This window comes from Anastrepha ludens, chromosome 6 (genome assembly GCF_028408465.1).
Source record: "Anastrepha ludens isolate Willacy chromosome 6, idAnaLude1.1, whole genome shotgun sequence".
Taxonomy (NCBI): Eukaryota; Metazoa; Arthropoda; class Insecta; order Diptera; family Tephritidae; genus Anastrepha; species Anastrepha ludens.
In genome coordinates this window covers 125,712,592-125,738,763 of record NC_071502.1, presented here as the reverse complement: position 1 = coordinate 125,738,763, position 26,172 = coordinate 125,712,592, and the positions used below count along the sequence as shown (strand labels likewise).

At 40.0% G+C, this 26,172-nt stretch overlaps 2 protein-coding genes across 2 annotated transcripts in view; one reads left to right on the top strand and one right to left on the bottom strand.

Annotated features, from left to right (window-relative positions):
- Nucleotides 1–2,369: 2,369 nt before the first annotated feature.
- Nucleotides 2,370–3,206, top strand: LOC128867300 (uncharacterized). Its single transcript, XM_054108409.1, has one exon. The coding sequence runs from the start codon at nucleotides 2,370–2,372 to the stop codon at nucleotides 3,204–3,206; it is 837 nt and encodes a 278-aa protein (XP_053964384.1).
- A 20,189-nt stretch (nucleotides 3,207–23,395) lies between these two features.
- LOC128867956 (protein stum) overlaps nucleotides 23,396–26,172 on the bottom strand; it is a 28,603-nt gene continuing 25,826 nt past the window's right edge. The window contains exons 5-9 of the mRNA XM_054109595.1: nucleotides 24,588–25,250; nucleotides 24,413–24,524; nucleotides 24,216–24,342; nucleotides 23,957–24,151; nucleotides 23,396–23,883 (exon numbers count right to left, since the gene is read on the bottom strand). Coding sequence (XP_053965570.1) covers nucleotides 23,723–23,883; nucleotides 23,957–24,151; nucleotides 24,216–24,342; nucleotides 24,413–24,524; nucleotides 24,588–25,250 — 1,258 coding nt within the window. The 3' untranslated portion in view covers nucleotides 23,396–23,722. The remainder of the gene's footprint in view (nucleotides 23,884–23,956; nucleotides 24,152–24,215; nucleotides 24,343–24,412; nucleotides 24,525–24,587; nucleotides 25,251–26,172) is intronic.

The following is a 26,172-nucleotide window of genomic DNA, read 5'->3' as shown; positions in this document are numbered from 1 at the left end:
TAACATCACAAAATAAACAGTAATACCAGGTATAAGTTATGCTGATGCAATAGCCTCATCAAATCCACAGGTAATAGAACCAGAACTAACTATCAAACCTCAAAACAACAAAGATATTGATGAACTCAAAGAAAACAAACAAGAAACAAAAACTTTAATCACCCAAATGACTAATATGATGAACATAATTACAATGTTAATAAATATTCGAATGGACGAAAGTAATAAAACAAAAATTCTTATCTGGAATACAAATGGACTAACTCGGCAATATTTAGAGCTGAAGCGGTTTTTAATTGACAGGAAAATTGATATTGCGTTAATTGCAGAAACACATTTCATAGACAAAAGTTATTTAACATTTCCCGGATATAAATTATATGCAATTAATCATCCCGACGGAAAAGCTCATGGAGGAACAGCCATTATCATCAAAACAAACATAAAGCATACTGAACGACTGCGCTATGTATCAGCTCACATCCAAGCAACGTCTATACAAATTGTTTGCATCAATGGACCCATATCAATATCTTCTATCTACTGTCCACCACGTCACTTGATAAAGACGGATCAATATGATGATTACTTTAAGACATTATACAACAGATTCATTGCTGGAGGAGACTTAAACGCAAAGCATACTGACTGGGCTTCACAAAACACTTCAAATGACATTTCTATTAAGAAGCAAATCAAGGAAAAAAGAAAATTGAGAAAAAAATGGCAAACAACCAGATCTCCTGCAGACAAACAGAGGTTAAGCTTAGCTACAAAAAATTTGAAGGCTTGTTTATGTGACATAAAAAATAAGGAAATTGAAAAATATCTAAAAAATTTAACTCCTACACATGACACAAATTATTCCTTGTGGAAATGTACAAAAAAACTTAAAAACCAGATCAAGCATCAACCCCCACTAAGAAAAGATGACAACACATGGGCTTTTACAAATGATGAAAAAGCAGCGACATTGGGAAATTACTTCGAAAATGTCCTATCGAACGATGAACATAAACAAATTGACACGATTAGTAATTTTAATATTGATACCATCTCAAAAATAAGAAAAACCAGCACACAAGAAGTGATATTATGCATCAAAACTCGAATCAAATATAAAAGAGCATCCGGATATGATATGCTGACAGGCAAAGCACTTACGGAGCTACCAATTGAGGCTTACCTATTTCTTAGAAACGTATTTAATGCAATGTTTTGCTTACAATACTTCCCAAAAGTATGGAAAGTCGCAAAAATCATTGCGCTACCAAAACCGGGTAAAAAACCCAACAGCTTTAACTTCATATCGACCTATAAGCCTACTTCCGACTATATCTAAAATTGCAGAAAAACTTTTACATGACAGAATTACCCCAATAATTGACACGAAAAACATCATTCCAAATCATCAATTCGGTTTTCGAAAAATACACTCAACTATCCAACAAATACATCGAGTTACACAAAAAATAATTTCAGACATGGAAAATAAACGATATTGCTTTTGACAAAGTTTGGCACAAATACCTCTTGCATAAAATTAGGACAATATTACCACTGGACTATTATTTAATTATCAAGAGCTACCTTACTGACCGATGCTTCTACATTAAATACAATGACAAATACTCACATATACATCCAATAACAGCAGGAGTTCCTCAAGGCAGCGTTCTAGGGCCACTGCTATATGTCTTATTTACCTCTGACATACCATTCGCAGACGACACAATTTTATTGTCATCTGACAAAAACCTCTCAACCGCAACAACAAAATTACAGATGTACACCAACAATGTACAGAAGTGGTATAACAAATGGAGTTTAAAAGTAAACGAGGACAAATCTGTACAAGTAATATTTACGACACCATTCCCAAGTCAAGGTGTGCTTGGAATCGTGCCGAGGACTGAATGGTGCAGGGAATTAAAACATGTGCATCGCGAACGGAGTTTCCCTCTCGAATACATGGCCGCCTTCGAGAGTAACTGTGGTCTTACCGCGGTAAGGGGCGCTGCCGCGGGAGACCCCATTACTTCCCCTTATTACTCGTGGGTTGTGGAGCTTGACGCAGTCAGGCGAAGCAACCGTAAGAAACAGATGATATGAATTTACAACAAAATGAAAAAAACCAAAAATTCGTGCCGCGCTGCGACACAATACCATCCTCCGAGGAGGATACCCTGCTGGCCTCCAGCCAAGAAACGGTCAGCAAAGAGTAAGGGAAGTACCAGCCATAGCACACCCTTACCAAGAAAGCAACAACAACAACAAAAGGTTCTACCACAAACATCGCAAAAGGCAGCAGACGGCACTCAGAGAGAGAGAGTCAGGCCGCACGAAAACACAAATCCGAGGGTGCCCTCATGAAGTCTCGCTACACGAAGGCGAGGTTCATTCTAAGCAAGATTGCCAAAAATGAACTCGCTGGAGCGACTGACGAGCGCGACGCGGCTGACAAATTAAAATACCAGCAGGTGGTTAAGGAGTACGAAGACTTCTTATCCAAAAAACCCAAAGAGGACGACAAGAAAAAAGGCGATGCGAAGAAGAGAAACAGGTCACAGGACGTGATCGACCAGGCACCGAAGAGACCTAAGGTGTCCAGCAGCATCGAAGAAACGAAGCAACGACCGTTCAGTGAGGTGGTTAAGGATAACCTCCTCTATGCACTAATCGACGAAACCACAAACAGTGGCAAAGTGGTCCTGCAGAAGTGGGGGCAAGTGGAGGCCAAAATGTCCAAGCTCGTGCTAGACAAGCATGTGGTTGGAGCACAGGGCGGAACTCTCCCTTCCTTCGATTCTGCAGGAGTACTTCGCGGCTGTAGAGTTATCAAGTGCGACGACGACTGGTCAAGGGTTGTCCTAGAAAAGTGTGTTGCTGAGATCAACAGCACACTGGAAGGCTTAAAACTCAAGCTTATTCCGGCCAAGGACATCCCTTGCCCTCCTCGCGCTCGCATTTGGCTACCGGTGATGGACTTGAGCGGTGCAGAAGTGCTGAAATATCTGAAGTCACACAACCCTGCGGTGCCGATGGACGACTGGGCAATCGTGAAGGCAGAAAAACCGCAAACGAGCAGCATGTCATTCGTTCTGCAGATCAACGATGTGCCTGCCAATATTAAAACAACACGACAACAAAATGCGGTTTGGTCTGAGAAAGGCCAAACTGAAAATTTTCAAAGCAGACAGCAATGAAAATGAGGAAGACCCAGATGAGGTCGACAACAACATACAGCTAGAAAGGCTAGAAAAGCTGGACCTAGCTGAAGACAACAATAAACCCGATGCCTAGAGCCATACAGGTGAATCTGCAGCACTCGAGAGCCGAGTGGAGCAAAGGAGAGGTGATTGGAAGATACGGCATCGAAATTTATACCGATGGTTCTAAGATGAATTGTGGTGTGGGAGCTGGCTTCCATTCGGAGCCACTCAACCTATCTCAATCAATTCGTCTTCCTGATTATGCCACCGTGTTCGAGGCAGAACTTTTAGCGATCAGAGAAGCATGCAAATCCCTAGAACTCTACAAGGAAGTTGGTGCAAGAATAGCTATCTTCTCAGACAGTCAAGCAGCTATTAAGGCCTTAGACTCCAACTACATTTCATCCAAACTGGTCCTACAGTGTAGAGAGGAGCTGAAACTGCTCAGCCATTGTACTGCTCCCGGTCATAGGAACATACGGGGCAATAAGATAGCGGATGAGCTAGCAAGAAAGGGCTCGACACTAGACATAGCAGAGGCGGTGGCAGTCTCCACAACACTGAACACACTAAAAGCATCCATTGCTTCACACTATCATGCTTTAGCCGAAAGAAGATGGAAGCAAATACCTACATGTATTATAACAAAAAACACATGGCCGTCATACAAAATCCAAAGGACGAATGACCTGCTAGGATGTTCTCGGCCAAACATTTCACGCATCACTGCAACTCTTACAGGACATTGGAAAGTAGGGGATCATGCAGCTAGACTCAACCTACCCTTCAATCCTATCTGTAGAAGCTGTCAAGCAGAAGGGGCGAAGGAAAGTCTTTTCCACTATTTATGTGAATGTCCGGGACTAGCCAGGGCACGACTCCGATCCTTCGGTAAGCCTTTCCTACAGCAAATTAAGGAGATCTCAGACATCGAGATAAAGGATTTGCTGCTATACTTGGGCCTCACTAAATGGATCTGACTTGGAAAAAAAAAAAACATCATCATCACACGAGATAGTGGTAGTAAAACGGTGCTGGTCACTAATTAGGAGCATATTCAGCTCAGAAATGCTCAACCACCTCAACAACAACAACAATATTTACGACAAGAACAGAGATTGCTGCTATGCCGATTAAGCTCAACAATAAAAATATACAAATTGAAACATCTGCAAAATATCTTGGAATCCATCTGGACTCAAAATTAACTTGGAAAGATCATATCAAAAAGAAAATAAAACAAATATAGGAAACATTTCGACAATTGCATTGGCTAATAGGCAGAAATTCTAAGCTCAATATTTCCAACAAACTTTTAGTATACAAGGCGGTCATTAAACCAATCTGGACCTACGGACTTCAAGTGTGGGGAACTGCAAAAAGAACTCACATAAACAAAGTACAGCGACAACAATCAAAAATCTTACGTATAATAACAATGTCCTACAGGTACACAAAAAATGATGACATCCATACTACGTTCAATATACCATTAATCGATGAAGAAATAAAAGCGATATCAACAAGGTATTTTAACGAAATAAACCAGCACAAAAATAGAGAAGTCAATACACTCTCACATGTCAATAAACTCTCACTTGAAAGAAGAACTTTACGACGTCTAAAGAGAAACCGACCAATTGACCTATTAAATTAAATATTTATTCTCGTATGCTAAAATAACTGTTCTATATAAAATGTAATTGTTTTCCTAAAATGTAATCGCTCTATTCGTCTTGCCACTGGCCATGATGAAATATATTTAATAATTTTCCTAACTAATTGTTAAAAAATGTACTAAATGTCAGTATGACAGATGTACAGGAATAACAAAATAAAATAAAAAAATTCTCAGCTAAATAAGATACTCGGCCCCTCATCATGTTGGTCTCCTTGCCGCGGGGATGAGGCTTAAATGTTGGTTTAACTCCCACATTCATGGAGGGTAAACCACCACGAACTAAGAGGGAAGCTCCCTATGGGTATTGGCTAGCCACCCATCCGTTAAACGGTGGCGGTGGCCCTTCAATCACCATGCGGAGATTACCGTACCGATGATCCCATTGTCACTCCTTAGCCTGGTATCCTATCATTTCCAACCCCTCCCCCCCCCCTCCCTAATCCAGGGTGTTACGCGTCACCGTGCCCAATGGATGGTTTGCAGCCAGGGGTATCCGGCTGTATTCTAACGGCGCCCTCCTGAAACTGGGTCACCTCAGGAGGTAGAATGACCTTGCCATGGTAGAGGGGACTGCCATGGTCGACGTTTTCCCTTTCCCCCCTAAAAAACTTAGTCCGCCACGCTTGCCACGTCGAGCAGCGCGGACGATTATGAAATATGTAACATGAACAGAAAACACCTAGCCTCGGAAAACCAAGGCACAACAAAACAAAAACCTAATCCCTCGGGAAAGTCAGGTCTTTCCACAAAAAAGACCACTCACACAAGCGGAGTGAAGCCTTTGGCTAAGCCAGGGCCTAGTTCCCGCTCCGTCCCTTCAGGGACTGCCTCCACGGCAGCGAGATCTCTTGCTGACCTCCATACCAACAACCCCAACCCTGTCATAAGACAAGTTGGGGACAACACTCCATCCACGTCTGGTGCCAGCAGTAGACCCCCCCTCGCAACACAACTCTGGGGAAGCAAAATCTGCCCTGTCAAAAGACAAGCGGATCTTGCTGTCCCTGTCACTCCAGGTGACACGGGAGCTCCGGGAGGAGAAACACCCACAGCAACGTCGGCAGCACCGGACCACATGGCTCAGCCAATGGCTCCTGGTGCCTGCCCTTCTGACACTATCACTGCCCCGGGTAGTACCCACCCCCGGAAGCAAATAAGGGCCTCAGAAAGGTACTATCGTACCAGGCGATCCGACTTCAGAATCCTGGAGAGACAGAAGGCCATCAGACTAGAGGACCTGACTGAGGAACGGTCAGACTCCAAGGCGTGGGCTGAAGCTTTCATCACCGAACACCGGGAGCAGGCCAAAATAGAGTCTGCGCAATGCAAACGCAAACGATCGAGTGAAGGGGCATCGGCTGTAGCCAAAAGAACTAAGATGCTCGCCACTCAGACGATAAATGTTACGGCAAAGAAGTCCTTCGCGGATATAGCGAAAGAAAGCTACATACGGGCGGTGATTCATCGCAGTTCCCATGATGGTGCGATCTCTCAAGAAAACTGGGACCTGATAAACAGGAGTCTTTGGAAGGTGTACAGGGACATCCTGAAAGAGAATCCAGGACCTCCACCCAGCTGCTCGGATGCGGGATGGTTTCAATCCCGCGTCAAACTAATAAGGTGCGCTGATCAGCGATCCGTGGATCTTTACACCCTGGCGATTAATCGCATAGGGGAACCTTGGCCGGGGGCTCGCCTTGATGTCGTCCCTCGAGAAGACATTCCCAACCGGCCAAGATCGAGAGCCTGGATACCAGACTTCCATACTGACACAGAGGAAGTACTGGAACTGATTAAACTAGGCAACCCTGAGCTACCTACCAGCGACTGGAAGGTAGCAAAGATTCGTGAAGTGGACGGTAAGAGAAGACTAGCAGTGATAATCCTAAACGAGGAATCACTAGACCCACTCGCCAAAAGCAAATGGAAGATAAACTATGGCTTCCAATCACTAACTCTCCATGTCTACCGACAGGATGTAGCTAATAAGAACACCTCCACAGAAAATACGACCACATCTGCAGAGGCGAACGAAGTTGTCACAGACAACGATGAGGTGGCATCCAACTCCGGCATAGTTGGTGAACTCTTTGAAAGGGTTACCTTAGAGGATATGGGGGAGTACTCTGATCTCTCCGCTATGGAGGATGAGGAGTCTCTCCCCCCTACATCCTATGAAGAGAACGCCGACCAAACCGTGGTTGGCTGCCCTTCAATATCGCATACAAGCGATGGTGAGGGTTGTACAAATCAATCTTCACCACAGTAAGGCGACCTCGGCCGCACTCATCCTCCGTCTCGCAGAAAGAGAAGAGGATATAGTGCTCATCCAAGAACCATGGGTCGTAAAAGATCAGGTTTGCGGTTTGAGCAATAAAGAATACAAATTGATCTATGTCACTGACAAAGGTTAACCCAGGTCGTGTATACTAGCAAAGAAATGTATTGATGTATATTTACTAATACAATTTAGCGATGCGGATAACGTCATGATATCGGTGGAGTCCTGCGGAAGGACGATATGGCTTGCCTCCTCATATATGGCACATGACGCGGAGCAACCACCTCCATCACCACTCATAAGAAGAGCAACTGAGCAAGCATCGAGATGCGGTACCCCATTCATACTGGGAGCAGATGCAAATGCACATCATCATGTCTGGGGCAGATCAGACACAATGTGTCAATGAACAAGGGGCGCAAATCTTACAAGAATGGAGAGTGTCTAAAGACAACTCCCTCTCAGATCATAGGTACCTAATGTACAATATTTCATTACCAACTAAGAAGTGCAAGCCGGTCATAAACCGCAGACGCACAAACTGGGGCGTGTTTGAAACCACACTGGCCAGCAAACTCCCTGGCGCGACATACCAAATTGACTCCGAGCTACAGCTCGATACAGCGGTTGACGAGATAACCTCAGCATTTCAACAAGCTGCGAAAGCAGCATGTCCTCAGAGAACAAGAAGAGGCAAACCGAAACCCCCTTGGTGGTCCACTGACATAGCAGACCTTAGAAAGGAGTGTAGAACTATGTATAACGAAGCGAAGAGAACTAACTCGTGGGATAGATACAAAGAATGTCAACGTAGATTTAAGTATGCCATAAGGGCAGCAAAAACAGCGTCTTGGAGAGATTTCTGTCAAAAGATAGAAAGTGTTTCGGAGACTAGTAGGCTCCGGAAAGTCCTATCAACGAGCCCAAGCAACCCTAGCTACCTCATAAAAGAGAACGGCAACTGGACAACTAGCAGTGCAGAAACACTAGAATTACTAATGCAGACACACTTTCCAGGCTGTCTCCGCAACAAAGACAGTAGAACTCAAACTATAGTTCACAACGGGAATCCCCCAACAGATTTCATAACGGAGGATAACATAAACTTTGCCATTGGCAGCTTCAGACCTTACAAATCGCCAGGTCCAGATGGAATCATCCCCGCTGATCTGCAACATTCGCCTTAATCTTCAAGGCGGCGATATAACTCAATTATATCCCCAAAAAATGGGCGGAAGTAAAAGTGGTATTCATTCCCAAGGGAGGGAAAAGCACACACACGAAACCGAAGGACTTCAGGGCTAATCATCCTTTCTGTTAAAAGCCCTAGAGCGTTTACTAGATATGCATATCAAAGGAGAAATTGGCAATAAGCTATCACCGTCCCAAAACGCATACAGCAAAGGCAAATCAGTGGAAACAGCACTCCACGCGCTAGTTGACACGGTTGAGAAATCACTTCACTATAAGGAATACACCCTCGCTGCCTTTCTAGACATCGAGGGTGCCTTCAATAATATTTATCCGGAGGCTATTACAAGTTCGCTAACGGAAATGGGTATAAACAGGGCACTAGTCTCGTTTATAGAACAAATGCTAACTGGGCGAACAATAATCGCAAATTTGGGTGACACATCCCAAGGTGGGGTAATATCTCCACTTCTGTGGAACCTAACTGTCAATAATCTTCTTCAAGAACTTGAAAAAATGGGAGGGAAAATAATCTCATATGCCGATGATATTGTTATAGCAATCTCGGGAAAGCACCTTCCAACTTTATGCGATCTTCAACAAAGATCCCTCAATAGACTATCACTCTGGTGTAAAAGTCGAGGACTTGAAGTAAATCCGGAAAAAACGGATCTGATACTATTTAGCAGAAAACATAAAACACCTGCTCTTAAACACATATTCCTAGGAGGGAAACCACTTAGAGTAACAGAAAAGGCGAAATATCTAGGACTTATACTGGATAGGAAGCTAAATTGGGGGCTCACAGTCGCAGATAGAGTACGCAAATCTATGATGGCGCTGTACTCCTGCGAAAGGCTAATTGGAAAGAGATGGGGATTGGAACCCAGAATGGTACACTGGCTGTAGACAGCAGTGGTTAGGTCTATTCTCTACTATGACATTGTAATATGGTGGAATGCCCTTGAGAAGGGGGTGAACATCAAAAAACTTGACAAGGTTCAGAGACTAGCATCTGTTCTCATAACTGGCGCGATGTCAACCACACCATCGAAAGCATTATATGCGACATTAAACTTCCTGCCAGTAGATTTGCAGGCAAAATATATCGCGCGCAGCACGGCTATAAGGCTGAACACTCTAAGCAAGTGGTCAAATAAGAGCTACGGTCACGGCAAAATCCTGGCTGGCACTTCGGAGATTCCCAGATTGGTGGACTATGCATTCCCGCCCACACTTGCCATTACATCGTTCACGACCCTCCTACCCTCAAGGGAAGAGTGGGAACGGGACGATGTAAGACAGGGCGAGTCTATCCATGTATACACAGATGGCTCAAAGCTCGAGCGAAGGGTGGGCGGAGGTGTATACTCCGAGCATCTGGGGATCTCCTCAGTTTTCGTCTCCCCGACTAATGTAGTGTCTTTCAGGCCGAACTGATGGCAATAACGAAAGCCGCGACACTGGTACAGTGTGATGCGATATCCGGAAATGACATCTACATTTTCACTGACAGCCAGGCGGCGATAAAATCCCTCACAAAACAGTCGACAACCTCCAAGGTAGCCATGAAATGCCGCACATCTCTTAACGAGATGGCTGAGTCATTTCGCCTAAGGATAATATGGGTTCCTGGCCATCGCGACATTGAGGGTAACTGTAGAGCCGATGAACTAGCGAGACTCGGCACCAAGTTGACCGATGAGTGCATAGACAAGGACATAGGCATTCCCTTACAAACATGTAAGCTACTTATCCTTGAAGAAATCGTAAGGAAAGCAAACGCAAGATGGCGCAATGAAGCCACCTGCAAAATCGCCCATCAACTGTGGCCGACTCTTAGTGCTAAACGCACAGAATCTTTGCTAAGCCAAAATAAACACAATCTTAGCACACTGATTTCAGTCATAACGGGACATTGCCTAATAGGTAGGCACGCCCAAAGGATGGGTGTGCAAGCACACGACTTCTGTAGAAGTTGTATTGATGAGGAAGAGGAGCAGACAATCCTGCACCTTCTGTGCCATAGTCCTGCTCTATCCAGACGGAGATTTGCTATTCTAGGCAAACAATTTTTTAACGAATTGGAAGATCTCAGCTTCACAGAAATAGGAGATCTTCTAAAATTTTTGAAAAGCGCACAATGGTTTTAGGAGAAATAGGGGAAGCTCCCCCATTTTTTTTTTCATAAAATTTTAATATAATCGTTTAAAAATATGTCAAAAAATTTTTAGAACGTAAATTTAAGTATCTATTATATCTATACTAATATTATAAAGAGGAAAACTTTGTTTGTTTGTTTGTTTGTTTGTAACGAATAGGCTCAAAAACTACTGGACCGATTTTAAAAATTCTTTCACCATTCGAAAACTACATTATCCAAGAGTAACATGGATTACATTTTATTTTGGAAAAAATAGGGTTCCGTAAGATATTTGGATTTTTCGGACACAAACTGAAAAAAATCTTATATATAAAATAAAGTCAACTTTTTGTGTGTGTTCGCTAACCGGCCGTGTCTGCACCGAATTAAACCAAACTTACACACAATGTTAAGAAGGTATTGAAGATGGTTTCCGTATAGTTTGGATACCTATTGGTGGATAGGGCTCGAGATATAGGTCAAAACGTGGACCCGGGTAACCTTCGGATGTGTATGTACAATATGGGTATCAAATGGAAGCTGTTGGTGAATGCTTTAGTTCAGAGTATTTTTCATGCCGCTCCGTGACTAGGGTCTCGAGATAGAGACCAAAACGTGGACCCTAGAATGTGTATGTACAATATGGGTATCAAATGGAAGCTGTTGGTGAATGCTTTAGTTCAGAGTATTTTTCATGCCGCTACGTGACTGGGGTCTCGAGATATAGGTCAAAACGTGGACACGGGTAACCTTCGGATGTGTATGTACAATATGGGTATCAAATGGAAGCTGTTGGTGAATGCTTTAGTTCAGAGTATTTCCATCCGCTCCGTGACTAGGGTCTCGAGATAGAGACCAAAACGTGGACCCTAGAATGTGTTTGTACAATATGGATATCAAATGAAAGCTGTTGATAAGTGCTTTAATACGGGGTAATTTTCATACCTATTGATGACTAGGGTCTCGAAATATATGCCAAAACGTGGACCCGCCGTGTCTTTGCACCGAATTAAACCAAACTTACACACATTGTTAAGTAGGTATTGAAGATGATTTCCGTATAGTTTGAATACCTATTGGTAGATAGGGTCTCGAGATATAGGTCAAAACGTGGACCCGGGTAACCTTCGGACGTGTATGTACAGTATGGGTATCAAATGGAAGCTGTTGGTGAATGCTTTAGTTCAGAGAATTTTTCATGCCGCTCCGTGACTAGGGTCTCGAGATAGAGACCAAAACATGGAGCCTAGAAAGTGTTTGTACAATATGGATATCAAATTGAAGCTGTTGGTGAATGCCTTAGTACAGAGTATTTTTCATGCCGCTACGTGACTGGGGTCTCGAGATATAGGTCAAAACGTGGACCCGGGTAACCTTTGGTTGTGTATGTACAATATGGGTATCAAATGAAAGCTGTTGATAAGTGCTTTAATACGGGGTAATTTTCATACCTATTGATGACTAGGGTATCGAAATATATGCCAAAACGTGGACCCGCCGTGTCTTTGCACCGAATTAAACCAAACTTATGCACATTGTTAAGTAAGTATTGAAAATGGGTTTCGTAAAGTTTGGTTGTAATTCGGAGCAGTGGCAACGGGTACAGCGTTCTTTTGAGCCAGCCATAATGTCGCTTACTTTTTTAACGCTTGGGGCGGAACTGAACTGTCAAATTGACAGTGTGAGTTACAATGTGTCAATATTTCTTTCTGATTTGGATGCCATAAGGAAAAAACGTAAGTGCAACATGTAAAAATTGTTTGTGAATTTTTTTGGAGTGGATTTTGGAACAGTGAATAATTTCTTACGAAATTTGAGAATTTAATGTGAAATCCGAATGAAATTATGTGTTCGTGGAAAAAACAATTTTTTCGTTTTTTTTTTTTTTTAAATATAAATGGATAATGGTTAAAAAAGCTCCAATGCTTAATAAAACATATAAATTGAAACGAAAAATTCATGGATGATCAGGAAAAAAGACGATTGTTTATTCATATGCGTTGATTTGAAATTTAAAAACAATCTTCTTTTTTCCTGATTTTCAATTTATATTTTATATTTACTCAAAAACAAATAGAAAAACAAAAAATATTGTTTATGCCAAAGCGCTTGAATAAAGAATAAAGAAATAAATAATATGAAAACCATATATTTTCTGTTCTAAACCATATCTATTCTATTTTAGTGTGCCCAGCGAAGGGGGCCGGGTTTGCTAGTATTATATATGACCCAAAGGTTTTCCACTGTTAAAAAAAAGTTAAAATCGGGGGTGTCATTTTTTAGTGATTTCAAGTTTTTTTTGCTAGCGGCTAAGCCAAGCGGCAATTAGGGCCCTAGGCTCTATTCGAAACTGGTCAGGGAATGCCTGGTCTTTCTCTCGATTGCATCAGAATTCTTTGATACAAAGATAATTTTGGTACATGATCATAGTGACATTGCTGGAAACTGCGAAGCCGACCTGTGAGGCGGTTTGCCCGCGAAAGTAGAGGATCGGGATCCCCTTGACCACCTGCGCTCTACTCCCGGAAGGATGGACTTTGCACCAACTCAGCGAGCGCTGGGTAAGTACACGAACGTGTAAGGTCGCGAAGTGTGCTGGCCACGTTTGGATAGGAGGCGTTCGAGGGATATTCTGAGGATGACAAAATCTCATCTCTCAAATTTCGTGGGCTTCCTCACGGGGCACTGCCCGCGGGGTACGCATGTCGTGAGACTTGGAATTACTTCGATTCCTTTTTGCGTCAGCTGTATGGAGGATGAGGTGGAATCATCTCAGCACCTGCCCCTTAGCTGCCCAGCTCTCGCGGGACTAAGATTTAAGCATCTTGGTTCTCACTTCTTTTCTGCGCCTGCTGATATAGCAGGTGTTGATAACAAAAATCTGATGAACTTCATCAGCAGCATAAAGAGGCTAACACAACCGCAGACTAGTCACCGTTCATAGTCCACAAACACTCAACTTTCCCCATCCCTTTCGTCCTCTTTTTTCCTTCACCTCTTTTGCCCCTCTTGCAATGATATCACAAAGGATGAACCAAACTTCTTTCGTCCAAGTGGGCCCACTCTCTGGCAACCATCACTACCTAACCTAACCTAGTGCATTTTTTCCATGTAGCGAATGCTGTGTGGCCTTTTGCGCTGTGTTTAGAGCCAAACCGTTTGTGAATTAATGAAGTTCAACTGATGAATGAATAAACCAGTAATCCTGATCGACATTCGTCTTTGAATAAATATGGGTCAATTATTCCACCACTAAATACATGAATTGCATGAAATAGTGAGTTTTATGTATATATGTATATATAGGTATAAAAATTAAGCTGAAAAAAAGTGTGCGTTTGTCTGTGATAATCTCAGCAACGCGTGTAAGGAACACAATGAAAGTTTTACACATTGTTGGTGTTGCTTTGGCAAAGCTTTCTGTGAAGTTTGGTTGAAATCCGTTAACGCCTATGTGTGCGGTGCGTCGGTTAAGTGAGTGTGTTTTTGCTATTTGCCGCACGTATTTTTTGTACCGCACATAGCATTCATTAGAATTGAATACATTTTGGTCGTGTGTGTTTGGGACGATTATTATAAAATTTGGTATATATTTTTTTTTTCCACGGAGAAGGTTAGTATAATATGCTTATTGATTCCACTCGCCACCAGGTGGCGCTGCCGAAGGCCAAAACGAGGACCCGGGTAACCCTATGATGTGTTTTTACATTGTGGGTATCAAATCAAAGCTACTGATGAGTGCTTTAATACACACTATTTTTTAGATCTCTGAGTGACCAGGGTCTCGAGATATAGCCGAAAAGGTGGACCAAGGTACCCTTGGATGTGTTTGTACAATATGGGTATCAGATGGAAGCTGTTGATGAAAGCTTTTAAGTGAAGTAACTTTTACTGCCCGTTTCCGGGATAAAGAAAGGAGATGGAGCTGCAGATGGAAGAGGAAAAGGAATAGCTACAGGAAGAGGTAGAGGAAGAGGAAGAGGAAGAGAAAGAGGAAGACCACTTATTATTAAAAATTAAAAAAAAAATTAAAAAAAAATGTTAAAATGTTACATATACCCTTATTATATAAACGTTAATCTGAAGTCAGTTATAGTGAAAAATTCATTGTATCATTGCCGGCGTGATTGGTGATCGTTTCCTTAATTTTTTGCAGAAAGGTTATGCTAATATGAGATATTACCTATATCATTCATATATTTACGTATTACCTGTGTACTCACAAATATACGGTTGAAGCAAATATATGTATATGTATTTGTATATGTATATTTTATATGAGACTTCACGCAAAAAAGTCATTTGCACCTGAACACATAGCTGGGTTAAAGCGGAGGGGAACAGAACAGTTCTCTTCTCCATCTCCGCTTTTTCGTACACGACGAATTGTATGTATCATACGATTGATGTTGTTGTTTATGTGTAAAGGGGAGCGCATCTATGCAAATGCAGAACGGAACAACGCCGCGCTCAAACTTTCTTTCTGACCTGATTATCAAGCACACAACAAGTGAGTATTTTTTCTCCAGAGCAGACCACGTTTTTAAAATTGTTTTCTGATAAAAACAGCCATTTGAGTAAATATTTAGAATATTTTGCATCTATTTGATAGGAAACGAAGATTTACTGAAATATTTAAAATTTTTCACGCAAAATTGTTTCAAAATATTATTTGCCACGATAATGCTGGAAAAGAAAGAAATTTTATTTTGTTAGTGCAAAGGGAACAGTGGTAAATTTACGTGAGTATATACACAAGTTTTTTCTTAATTGCCAAAAAAGATAACGAAATATGAAAATTATTTCAAACAAAGAAATAAAATCAATGCTGATCAACATTTATTCAATAGTGACGTCATATTGTGGTTACAAAAGAAGAAAATGAAAGTGATTTTTTGCTACTACTATTCAAAACTTCTTTCATTACTATTCATGCGTGATAATTTTTATAAAAAACACACAGTATTTTTCTGCTTAATTTAATTAATAGGACTATGAATAAGTTCGTTACGGTTTTACAACAGATGGCGTAACTTGACTATTATTCCATCGATCCACATTTCCAAACATTCATTGGAGAGCTACTGTCGTAAGGCACAAACGTCAGTATAAGTTTTTTATTTGAAGCGTAAACAACAATATTTTTACCACACTTGAAAATGTCGAATTTCGTGCCAAATAATGTGTTTTTGCGGGGAATTCTTCTTCATTATTTTAATATGAAGAAAAAAGCAGCCGAAAGTCATCGTATCTTGGTGGAAGTTTATGGTGAGCATGCTCTATCTGAGCAAACGTGCCAGAAGTGGTTTGCACGCTTTAAAAGTGGTGATTTTGGCTTGGAAGACGAAGAACGCGAGGGTGCGCCGTCAAAGTTCATGGATACCGAATTGGAGGAATTGCTCGATCAAGATCCGGCTCAAACGCAAGAAGAGGTTGCAAAAACTTTGGGAGTTGATCAATCAACCATTTCCAAACGTTTAAAAGCCATGGGAATGATCCGAAAGGTAGGCCATTGGGTGCCGTATGAATTGAAGCCAAGAGACGTTGAACGCCGTTTTATGGCATGCGAACAACTGCTTCAACGGCACAAAAGAAAGGGTTTTTTGCATCGAATTGTGACTGGCGATGAAAAGTGGGTCCATTACGACAATCCAAAACGTCGGGCAACGTATGGATACCCTGGCCATGCTTCAACATCGACGTCGGCGCAGAATATTCATGGCCTGAAGGTTATGCTGTGTATCTGGTGGGACCAGCTGGGTGTTGTGTATTATGAGCTACTGAAACCGAATGAAACGATTACGGGGGATGTCTACCGACGACAATTGATGCGTTTGAGCCGAGCACTGCGAGAAAAACGGCCGCAATACGCCGATAGACACGACAAAGTTATTTTGCAACATGACAATGCTCGGCCACATGTTGCAGAAGTGGTCAAAACATACTTAGAAACGCTCAAATGGGATGTCCTACCCCACCCGCCGTATAGTCCAGACCTTGCGCCATCCGATTACTATCTCTTCCGATCGATGCAACATGGCCTGGCTGACCAGCACTTCCGTAATTACGATGAAGTCAAAAAATGGATCGATTCGTGGATTGCGGCAAAACCGACCGAATTTTTCACAAAGGGAATTCGTGAATTGCCAGAAAGATGGGAAAAAGTAGTAGTAAGCGATGGACAATATTTTGAATATTAAATTTGTAACCATTTTACGTCAATAAAGTTTCAAATTTCGAAAAAAACCGCACGAACTTATTCATAGTCCTATTAATTAATCTAGATTTTTTTAAAGACGACCAGCGGAACGGGCGGGTTTTCACTAGTCTACACTAATATTATAAAGAGGAAAACTTTGTTTGTTTGGTTGTAATGAATAGGCTCAAAAACTACTGGACCGATTTTAAAAATTCTTTCACCATTCGAAAGCTACATCATCCACGAGTAACATGGATTATATTTTATTTTGGAAATAGGGCTCGAGATATAGGTCAAAACGTGGACACGGATAACCTTCGGATGTGTTTGTACAATATGGGTATCAAATGGAAGCTGTTGGTGAATGCTTTAGTCCAGAGAATTTTTCATGCCGCTCCGTGACTAGGGTCTCGAGATAGAGACCAAAACGTGGACCCTAGAATGTGTTTGTACAATATGGATATCAAATTGAAGCTGTTGGTGAATGCTTTAGTACAGAGTATTTTTCATGCCGCTCCGTGACTGGGGTCTCGAGATATAGGTCAAAACGTGGACCCGGGTAACCTTCGGACGTGTATGTACAATATGGGTATCAAATGAAAGCTGTTGATAAGTGCTTTAATACGGGGTAATTTTCATACCTATTGATGACTAGGGTCAGGAAATATATGCCAAAACGTGGACCCGCCGTGTCTTTGCACCGAATTAAACCAAACTTCCACACATTGTTAAGGAGGTATTGAAGATGGTTTCTGTATAATTTGGATACCTATTGGTAGATAGGGTCTTGAGATATAGGTCAAAACGTGGACCCGGGTAACCTTCGGATGTGTATGTACAATATGGGTATCAAATGGAAGCTGTTGGTGAATGCTTTAGTTCCGAGTATTTCCATCCGCTCCGTGACTAGGGTCTCGAGATAGAGACAAAAACGTGGACCCTAGAATGTGTTTGTACAATATGGATATCAAATGAAAGCTGTTGATAAGTGCTTTAATACGGAGTAATTTTCATACCTATTGATGACTAGGGTCTCGAAATATATGCCAAAACGTGGACCCGCCGTGTCTTTGCACCCAATTAAACCAAACTTACACACATTGTTAAGTAGGTATTGAAGATGATTTCCGTATAGTTTGAATACCTATTGGTAGATAGGGTCTCGAGATATAGGTCAAAACGTGGACCCGGGTAACCTTCGGACGTGTATGTACAATATGGGTATCAAATGAAAGCTGTTGGTGAATGCTTTAGTACAGAGTATTTTTCATGCCGCTCCGTGACTGGGGTCTCGAGATATAGGTCAAAACGTGGACCCGGGTAACCTTTGGTTGTGTATGTACAATATGGGTATCAAATGAAAGCTGTTGATAAGTGCTTTAATACGGGGTAATTTTCATACCTATTGATGACTAGGGTCTGGAAATATATAAGTAAGTATTGAAAATGGGTTTCGTAAAGTTTGGCTGTAATTCGGAGCACTGGCAACGGGTACAGCGTTCTTTTCAACCAGCCATAATGTCGCTTACTTTTTTAACGCTTGGGGCGGAACTGAACTGTCAAATTGACAGTGTGAGTTACAATGTGTCAATATTTCTTTCTGATTTGGATGCCATAAGGAAAAAACGTAAGTGCAACATGTAAAAATTGTTTGTGAATTTTTTTGGAATGGATTTTGGAACAGTGAATAATTTCTTACGAAAAAACTTTTTTTCGTTTTTTTTTTGAAAAATATAAATGGATAATGGTTAAAAAAGCTCCAATGCTTAATAAAACATATAAATTGAAACGAAGAATTCATGGATGATCAGGAAAAAAGACGATTGTTTATTCATATGCGTTGATTTGAAATTTAAAAACAATCTTCTTTTTTCCTGATTTTCAATTTATATTTTATATTTACTCAAAAACAAATAGAAAAACAAAAAATATTGTTTATGCCAAAGCGCTTGAATAAAGAATAAAGAAATAAATAATATGAAAATCATATATTTTCTGTTCTAAACCGTATCTATTATATTTTAGTGTGCCCAGCGAAGGGGGCCGGGTTTGCTAGTTTCTTATATAATATTATAGATCGTCAATCGTGACGACTCTATTCTTTACGTGCTAGGGCTGGGAGAGATATAGTTATGTATTCAAACTTTAGACGCGTTTTTCTCAAAACTATATTTTTCGAATTGGCGTACACGATAACTCGAAAAGTTTTTAACCGATCTCCCTGGAATTTTGCACACATCTTTTTTATGATATTACTTTATATGTGAATTTAAGTTTTCGAAGCAAAAATAGTAGGAAAATTCGCCCCGAAATTCATTTTTTTTTTGGAGCATTTTATTCCGTGAATTTTTTTTTCCATTTGTTTTTAATTCATATAGAAATTAGGACATTAATAAACAAAAAAAATTTTGGTTTTTAGTATTCAGGTCACTGACGCCGATGCACAGTGGCCCAACCAGAAGGCGTTGGCGGACATACTTCAAAAACTCATTTAATTAAGCTGAAAATATATATTTAGAGGTTTTAAGGATCTGTGATGACGAATCTGACCTTAGGTTTAGCAAATTTTAAATTCATTGAATACTATAAATACATTTTTACTTCCGTAATTAGCTGGTGAGTTCATTTTTACATTTTTCACGACCCCAGAGAGTACCACGTGGAGGTTTACGGTAAGGTTATTGTCTCCTCATTTTTTTTTTGTTTTTAGATTTTTTTTATTTTTTTTTTAATTTGTTTTTATCTTTAATTTTTAATTTTTTTTTTTATTTTTAATTAAACAATTTTTTTTTGTTTTAGTTTTTAAATTTTTTTTGGATATTTAGTTGTTTTTTGGTTTTTCATTTTTCATTTTTTTTATGATTCAGAATCCTCGGTTTCTGATGAGCTGTTTTCTGATGCTGGATCATTTTTCAAATTTAAAAGCGCAAGAACCTTTTTTGAAAATGGTTTTGGCTTGTTTTTCGGAACCTTAGTTTTTGATATTATAACTACATCTGATGAACAAAGCAAAGCATTTAATAAATCTGTCATTGTGTCAGTTCTCGACATTTTTCGTGTATTGTTTTGTCTAAAATTTTTCAAATCCTTATTGCGTGCTTCCTGAGCCTCTTCGGAGAGTTGGCCAATAGGCTGCAAAGCATGTTTAATAATTAAACTCCCATGAATTAATATTTTCTGCACGGAAGCCGGCATGTAATCCAATCACATAGTTGGACAAATAGTTTAGCAGAATCAAGGGCATATTTTTGAAATGCTTCAATATTAATATCAAGACCAGACGATAATGTTTGTAAAATAGTGGCAAACTGCTGGTTAAATGAATATCAATTCCAGTAATTTCTGATGATACTTCAGGATCATTAAAAAACCTGCGAGCCGTGTTCCCATCATTTGTCGTTCCACTACCACCTGTTTTAGGAATATCCACCAATAATCCCATTCGACTTTTGAATGCTGCTTGGACAGATGTCTTTTTATTTTTTAAACTATTTTTTTCTTCTAGACTTTTAGCCTGCCATTTTTTGAACTCTAATCGATATGACATGTGTAGTAAACATTCGAAAAATCTTGTCCATGCATGTAAGGTGGACAAGCCAAACTGAAATGTAGATGGATCGGTTTCCTTTAGAATTGATTCTTCGATTTTGTTCATCATTATCGGCGTTGACCCACATACATAGCATTTTTGAGATGATGATGTGTGGGTAAGAGCATTGCATACTTTGTCATCTACCATGCTGAGTAGCATTTTATGCGAAATTGATATATTTAATTCATTAAGTTTAATTTTACTTGGTGTTAAATTATCCATTTGACTTTGTACCCAATCCCTTTCTTTCAAAGAAACTATCGAACTCTCTTTTATGAATTGAAGTCTAATAGGCACGCAAGTTCGGGAAGATGATGGGCGATCATTTTTCCAAACGATTATTTTCTCTGTTGTATTAGACATATTTGTGTACAATTCTATAGGTACTAGTGAAGTTATGAAGAGGTTTTGGTCATCAAAAATTTCAATTGATCTCTGTTTATAAGCTGAATGGCCCGAACTACCGTCAAAGCCCCACTTAACAATTAAAATCAAATTTGGGATACATTCGGAAGGAAGGGTGATCAAAACAGACTCTGCAATTTCAACTAAACGTTTTGATAAATGGTCGAGCAGTGATTGCAACTGAATTTCTGGACTATGTTCGCTTACTGTAATCTGGTTAGGGTAACACCTTTTCTTAGCTTCGAGAATTTTATGGTAAGAAGGATATAGATGAATTCCTCTTTCTATTGCACCAGATCTTATAGAAAGATACTGATGCTTTGTCAGTCTATTAGCCACCAAGAAAGCGAAAGCTTCATCGCTAGTATAAGATGTAAAAGTTTTAATGGGCTTAGGAATGTCTTCAACAATTTTAGAAGTATGTGCTACATGTCTCACTAAAACTGCACCCTGAACGTTACCTTCTGAACGCAAATTTACTGATGCAGCATACGCCAATTCAGGCCCGCTTGATTTACGTAAATTCTCTACTTTACGTCTCTTGGAACGTTCGCAAACATTATTGAATGTTTGTACGGGGCGGCCAACATTAGTACAGCTACCAGAGCCAGATGAAGAGGATTTAAAGTTGTCGTTTAAGGGAAAATCAATTTTTTCAGCTTACCAAGATGCATTCTCATTTAATACGCGACCCCAATGTCTGTTAGATCGTTCTAATTTTCTATTAATATCTTTACAAAAATTACTAACAATCTTCAAAACCTGATCTTTCAATTCTTTCACACTATCATCATGGTATTGAAGCTTCTCAAGAACGTAATCTTGTAATTCTAACTTCTTTGACTCAAAACTTTTTTTTTCTGATGGACGCAAAAAAATAAATAATTTTTTTTTTCAAAACTATACGTCATTTTGATTTTATTATTACAAGCAATTCTCAGATGTTCGTTAATATTCTAATCGGCTTATGCCCGTTCCTCCAGTGACAGATAAAAATGTTATATTATTATATATAATTTTATTGTATACAGTGTTATATATACATATATCATATTAATATTGTAATAATATTAAACAAAAATTTTGTTTTTTTAATAAAATTTTCCTTTTTTTAGTTGTCTCTTAATGCTTATGTGATGTCTTTTTCTGTCTTTTACACAAAATTGCATAAGCCATATGCAACGTTTTGCCTGTGGGTAAATGCACAAAAGCTACATTATTTTTAATTTGCGCAACTTTGCGCAACAGGTTTCAGTTTGAGATCATAGCTGAAATATGTGGCTACATCACTCATGTTGATTTCAAGTGGACCGGTGTGGACCACTCGAAAAAATGATCTTTAAAAAAAAATTTTCGAAAAATTCTGAAATTTCAAAAACAAAAAATGGGATTTGTACCACAACTTAAGAGAATTATTACTGTTTCCGTTAATACATTCAATTATCTTTTTTTTCAATATTTGGTTAACAATCAAATGGTAATATTTATTTGCAGACATGAAAATGAAACTCTTGTATGAAGTACGATTTGCATACAATTTCATGTTTAAAGTCAAAAAACTATAATGAACAATTTTTTAAATTAAGTAATATTTTCAGAAAATCTGCCTTGAATATTTAAGAAAACATCTGCATTATCAAATTTTTATTTCAAAAATGTTGAAAAATTGAATTTTGTCCGGCCGCCGGACCACTGTGCGATGCTACAATGCCCCGCTGCGACCATCCTGGAAGAATTGAGTGTACATCCGCCATTTTAAATGATTAAAATAAAAAAAAATTTATATTATTTTAATGTATAAATAAACTGTATGCCAATTTAAATAGCTTTAATGAAAATCAGGGAAAATATGGCTGTTTACAGGTATCTGTCCCCGTAAGCTGGCATTTCTATTCAACATTTTATGTTCCATCAGTAATAACCAACCGTTGTGCTTATTATTTATTTATGATATTTATTATTTTCTTTAATCTTTTTTATAGTTCATCTAAGGAAACGATATAAAAACCTAAAAATTAATATACATATTATTTACATTAAAAACTAGCTATTGAAATTTCGCTCTACGACATCTAAAGTCCTGTATAATATAATGATAATTTTTGGAAAGAAAATATTAAAAAAAAAAATAATCTAATAAGATTTCTTCATTATATATATTTTGCTATCACTTAAAATACAGTTACTTATGTATAAGCAGTAAAGTTCTAGATGAAGCCCAGTCTGGGCTTCTTAAGTGCACGTTTCCACAACTTGGTTATTCTTAGTGTCTGGTTCTCCTTATTCACATTTTTTAAGTTTAGTAAAGCTGACATTTCAATACAATAATTTACTCAATTATAGAGTTAAAGATTTTGAAGGGTTAAGAGTTTTGAAAATATTTGGAAATAGTTTTTCGTATTCTGGTACAATATTCTGCACTTGCTATGGAAGATATACTTTTTTATTACTCTCTATTTCCTTGCCTAAATATTTAGTATATTTTTTCATCGTGTGAGAAAAATAGATTTTTGTCGCACGATGTTCTTATCACTTTTTATCGGTTTATTATAAATTTATAAAATTTGGTTACTATTTATTTTCACTTAATTTCTTAATACTTATTGTAATACATCATTTCATAATTATATATAATATTTTTCTTGAGTTCTGATTATGAGAACCAAAGCGAAATATTAGTGGCATAGAAAATTAATGTTAGAATTAAGGCACTATTTTTCAATAAATATTATAGTCTATTTTGCTGATACTCAAATTGGCTCTCAACGACTCAAACGTGCAACTGACAAGAACAGTTTTATGCTTCATCTCTACTTTTACTGTATTTCGAAAATTTTAACACCATTTCATTAACGGAAGTTGTTTCAGGGAAGATTTTTTATATGGTCATTTATTACCAAATTGGAAGTTTCTTGGAAGTTTTTAGTGTTTACCAAAACTCTAATATAATATAAATCGCCCGTGTTCTCATGATCATTCCGTACTACATTTCGTTTACTCTAATAATCTTCTGCGTTTTTAAGCCGAGCTTTCCGTCGTGATTGGCGCCGACGCAGCATTGGGGCCGGAGTTGGCGGGCACTCTGGTCGTAGTTACTGCAGCTACTGCCGCCGCCTCTGCTTGACGACGCTCCTCCTCCATTTCCAAGCGTTCAACTTTCTTGATTTTATGCAGTTTTCCTGAGAAATTGGGTGTAAACGGAAAATGGTAAAAAATCAAGTATTAATTTTCATTGCGACATTCACGACTTACTTGCACATTTCAACATAATGGTGCCCCACCAGATGGACCAGCCCCAGCCAACAAAACAGAAGAGCACACAAAATAATTGCGCTGTGGCCACTATGACGTTGATGATGAAGGAACCGAAACGCGCCTTGGCACTGTCGTACTGCGAGAAGCGTGGAATGCCGACACAGAGGCAGAAAATGCCTGAGAACAAAGTACCTGGAGATGGAGTAATGGGATTAAGTAAGGGTGCTTTGTTTGGAGCTTTTTAAGATAATTTTACCCAATCCGGGAAATATGGTATTGCAGATTACACAAAACCAGGCCAACGAGAGCGGCAGAACCGGAATAGCGCCCTTCATTTTCGAGTTATATTCCACTAGGTCGGCATGCAGTTTTCGGCGTGTGTCCTTTGGCGGTTATTACAATCAAAAATAAATTAGAATGCTTGAGGTTTTTGCCGCAATATGCTCAACTTACCTCACTTGGTGGTGGTGGCGCTTTCATGCTCGCTCGTCGACTTTCGCTGAATTTCGGCATTTTATTGCGTCCACAACACAAAAGTGTGCTCCAAAAACGTTTGCAACAACCCCTGAAAGCACAAGTAAATAATAATTTCTACGGCATTACCACAAAGTTTTCGATAGAGGCTCACTGTTTTGGCTGCATTTCTGCTGAAGTAGTGCCCTCCAACACCGAGGCATCAGTAGCCGCAATACCACTTTCTGGGTCTTGCCAAGCTACGGAGCCAGCCGGTGACACAGTGGAACCAATTGCGGCACCGCGTCCGGTCTTCTTACGTCGGCAAGGTATACAGAAGCAACATTTCTTCAACTCTGTTTCATCGCCAGTTGTGGGATCCACTTTGTTGACACGCCGGCAGCAGAATAACTTGCTTATGCAGAGTCCGCATTTACCCTGTTTGGGTGCGCTGGTGGCGGCGCCTGCAGCTGCGGCTGTCTCCGACTTGGTCATTACCGTCATTTTTGCGTGTTCATCAGTGGAGCCGGCGCTTATCTTCGGCTGCTTGCGACAACGTTTGCAACAGTTAAATTTTTGCCAACAACTCGTTTTGGTTTTACCGTACGTGGAGTGTCGCGCTTCATCGACGACTTCTAGATTGGTAGTGGAGGCGCTGCTGGTCGCCAATAGCACAGGCTCTTCGCTCTCATCGCCCGTCTTGCTCTTTTTGCGACAACAACAGCGTAAGCAGCGTAAACGGCGGCATGGCAGACAGAATTTCGTGCAGCAACGGCAGCAGCCTGTGGGTGGGGCTGAATCGTCGTCCTGCTCCTTGAGTAACTCACGGCTGCCGTTTCTAACGGGCGGAAAGAGAAAAAAATAATCAACGAAGTAATATAATAGGACTATGAATAAGTTCGTGCGGTTTTTTTCGAAATTTGAAACTTTATTGACGTAAAATGGTTACAAATTTAATATTCAAAATATTGTCCATCGCTTACTACTACTTTTTCCCATCTTTCTGGCAATTCACGGATTCCCTTTGTGAAAAATTCGGTCGGTTTTGCCGCAATCCACGAATCGATCCATTTTTTGACTTCATCGTAATTACGGAAGTGCTGGTCAGCCAGGCCATGTTGCATCGATCGGAAGAGATAGTAATCGGATGGCGCAAGGTCTGGACTATACGGCGGGTGGGGTAGGACATCCCATTTGAGCGTTTCTAAGTATGTTTTGACCACTTGTGCAACATGTGGCCGAGCATTGTCATGTTGCAAAATAACTTTGTCGTGTCTATCGGCGTATTGCGGCCGTTTTTCTCGCAGTGCTCGGCTCAAACGCATCAATTGTCGTCGGTAGACATCCCCCGTAATCGTTTCATTCGGTTTCAGTAGCTCATAATACACAACACCCAGCTGGTCCCACCAGATACACAGCATAACCTTCAGGCCATGAATATTCTGCGCCGACGTCGATGTTGAAGCATGGCCAGGGTATCCATACGTTGCCCGACGTTTTGGATTGTCGTAATGGACCCACTTTTCATCGCCAGTCACAATTCGATGCAAAAAACCCTTTCTTTTGTGCCGTTGAAGCAGTTGTTCGCATGCCATAAAACGGCGTTCAACGTCTCTTGGCTTCAATTCATACGGCACCCAATGGCCTACCTTTCGGATCATTCCCATGGCTTTTAAACGTTTGGAAATGGTTGATTGATCAACTCCCAAAGTTTTTGCAACCTCTTCTTGCGTTTGAGCCGGATCTTGATCGAGCAATTC

Coding starts and splice junctions, on each gene's coding strand:
- LOC128867300 (XM_054108409.1), top strand. CDS start 2,370: ATGAAGTCTCGCTACACGAAGGCGAGGTTCATTCTAAGCAAGATTGCC.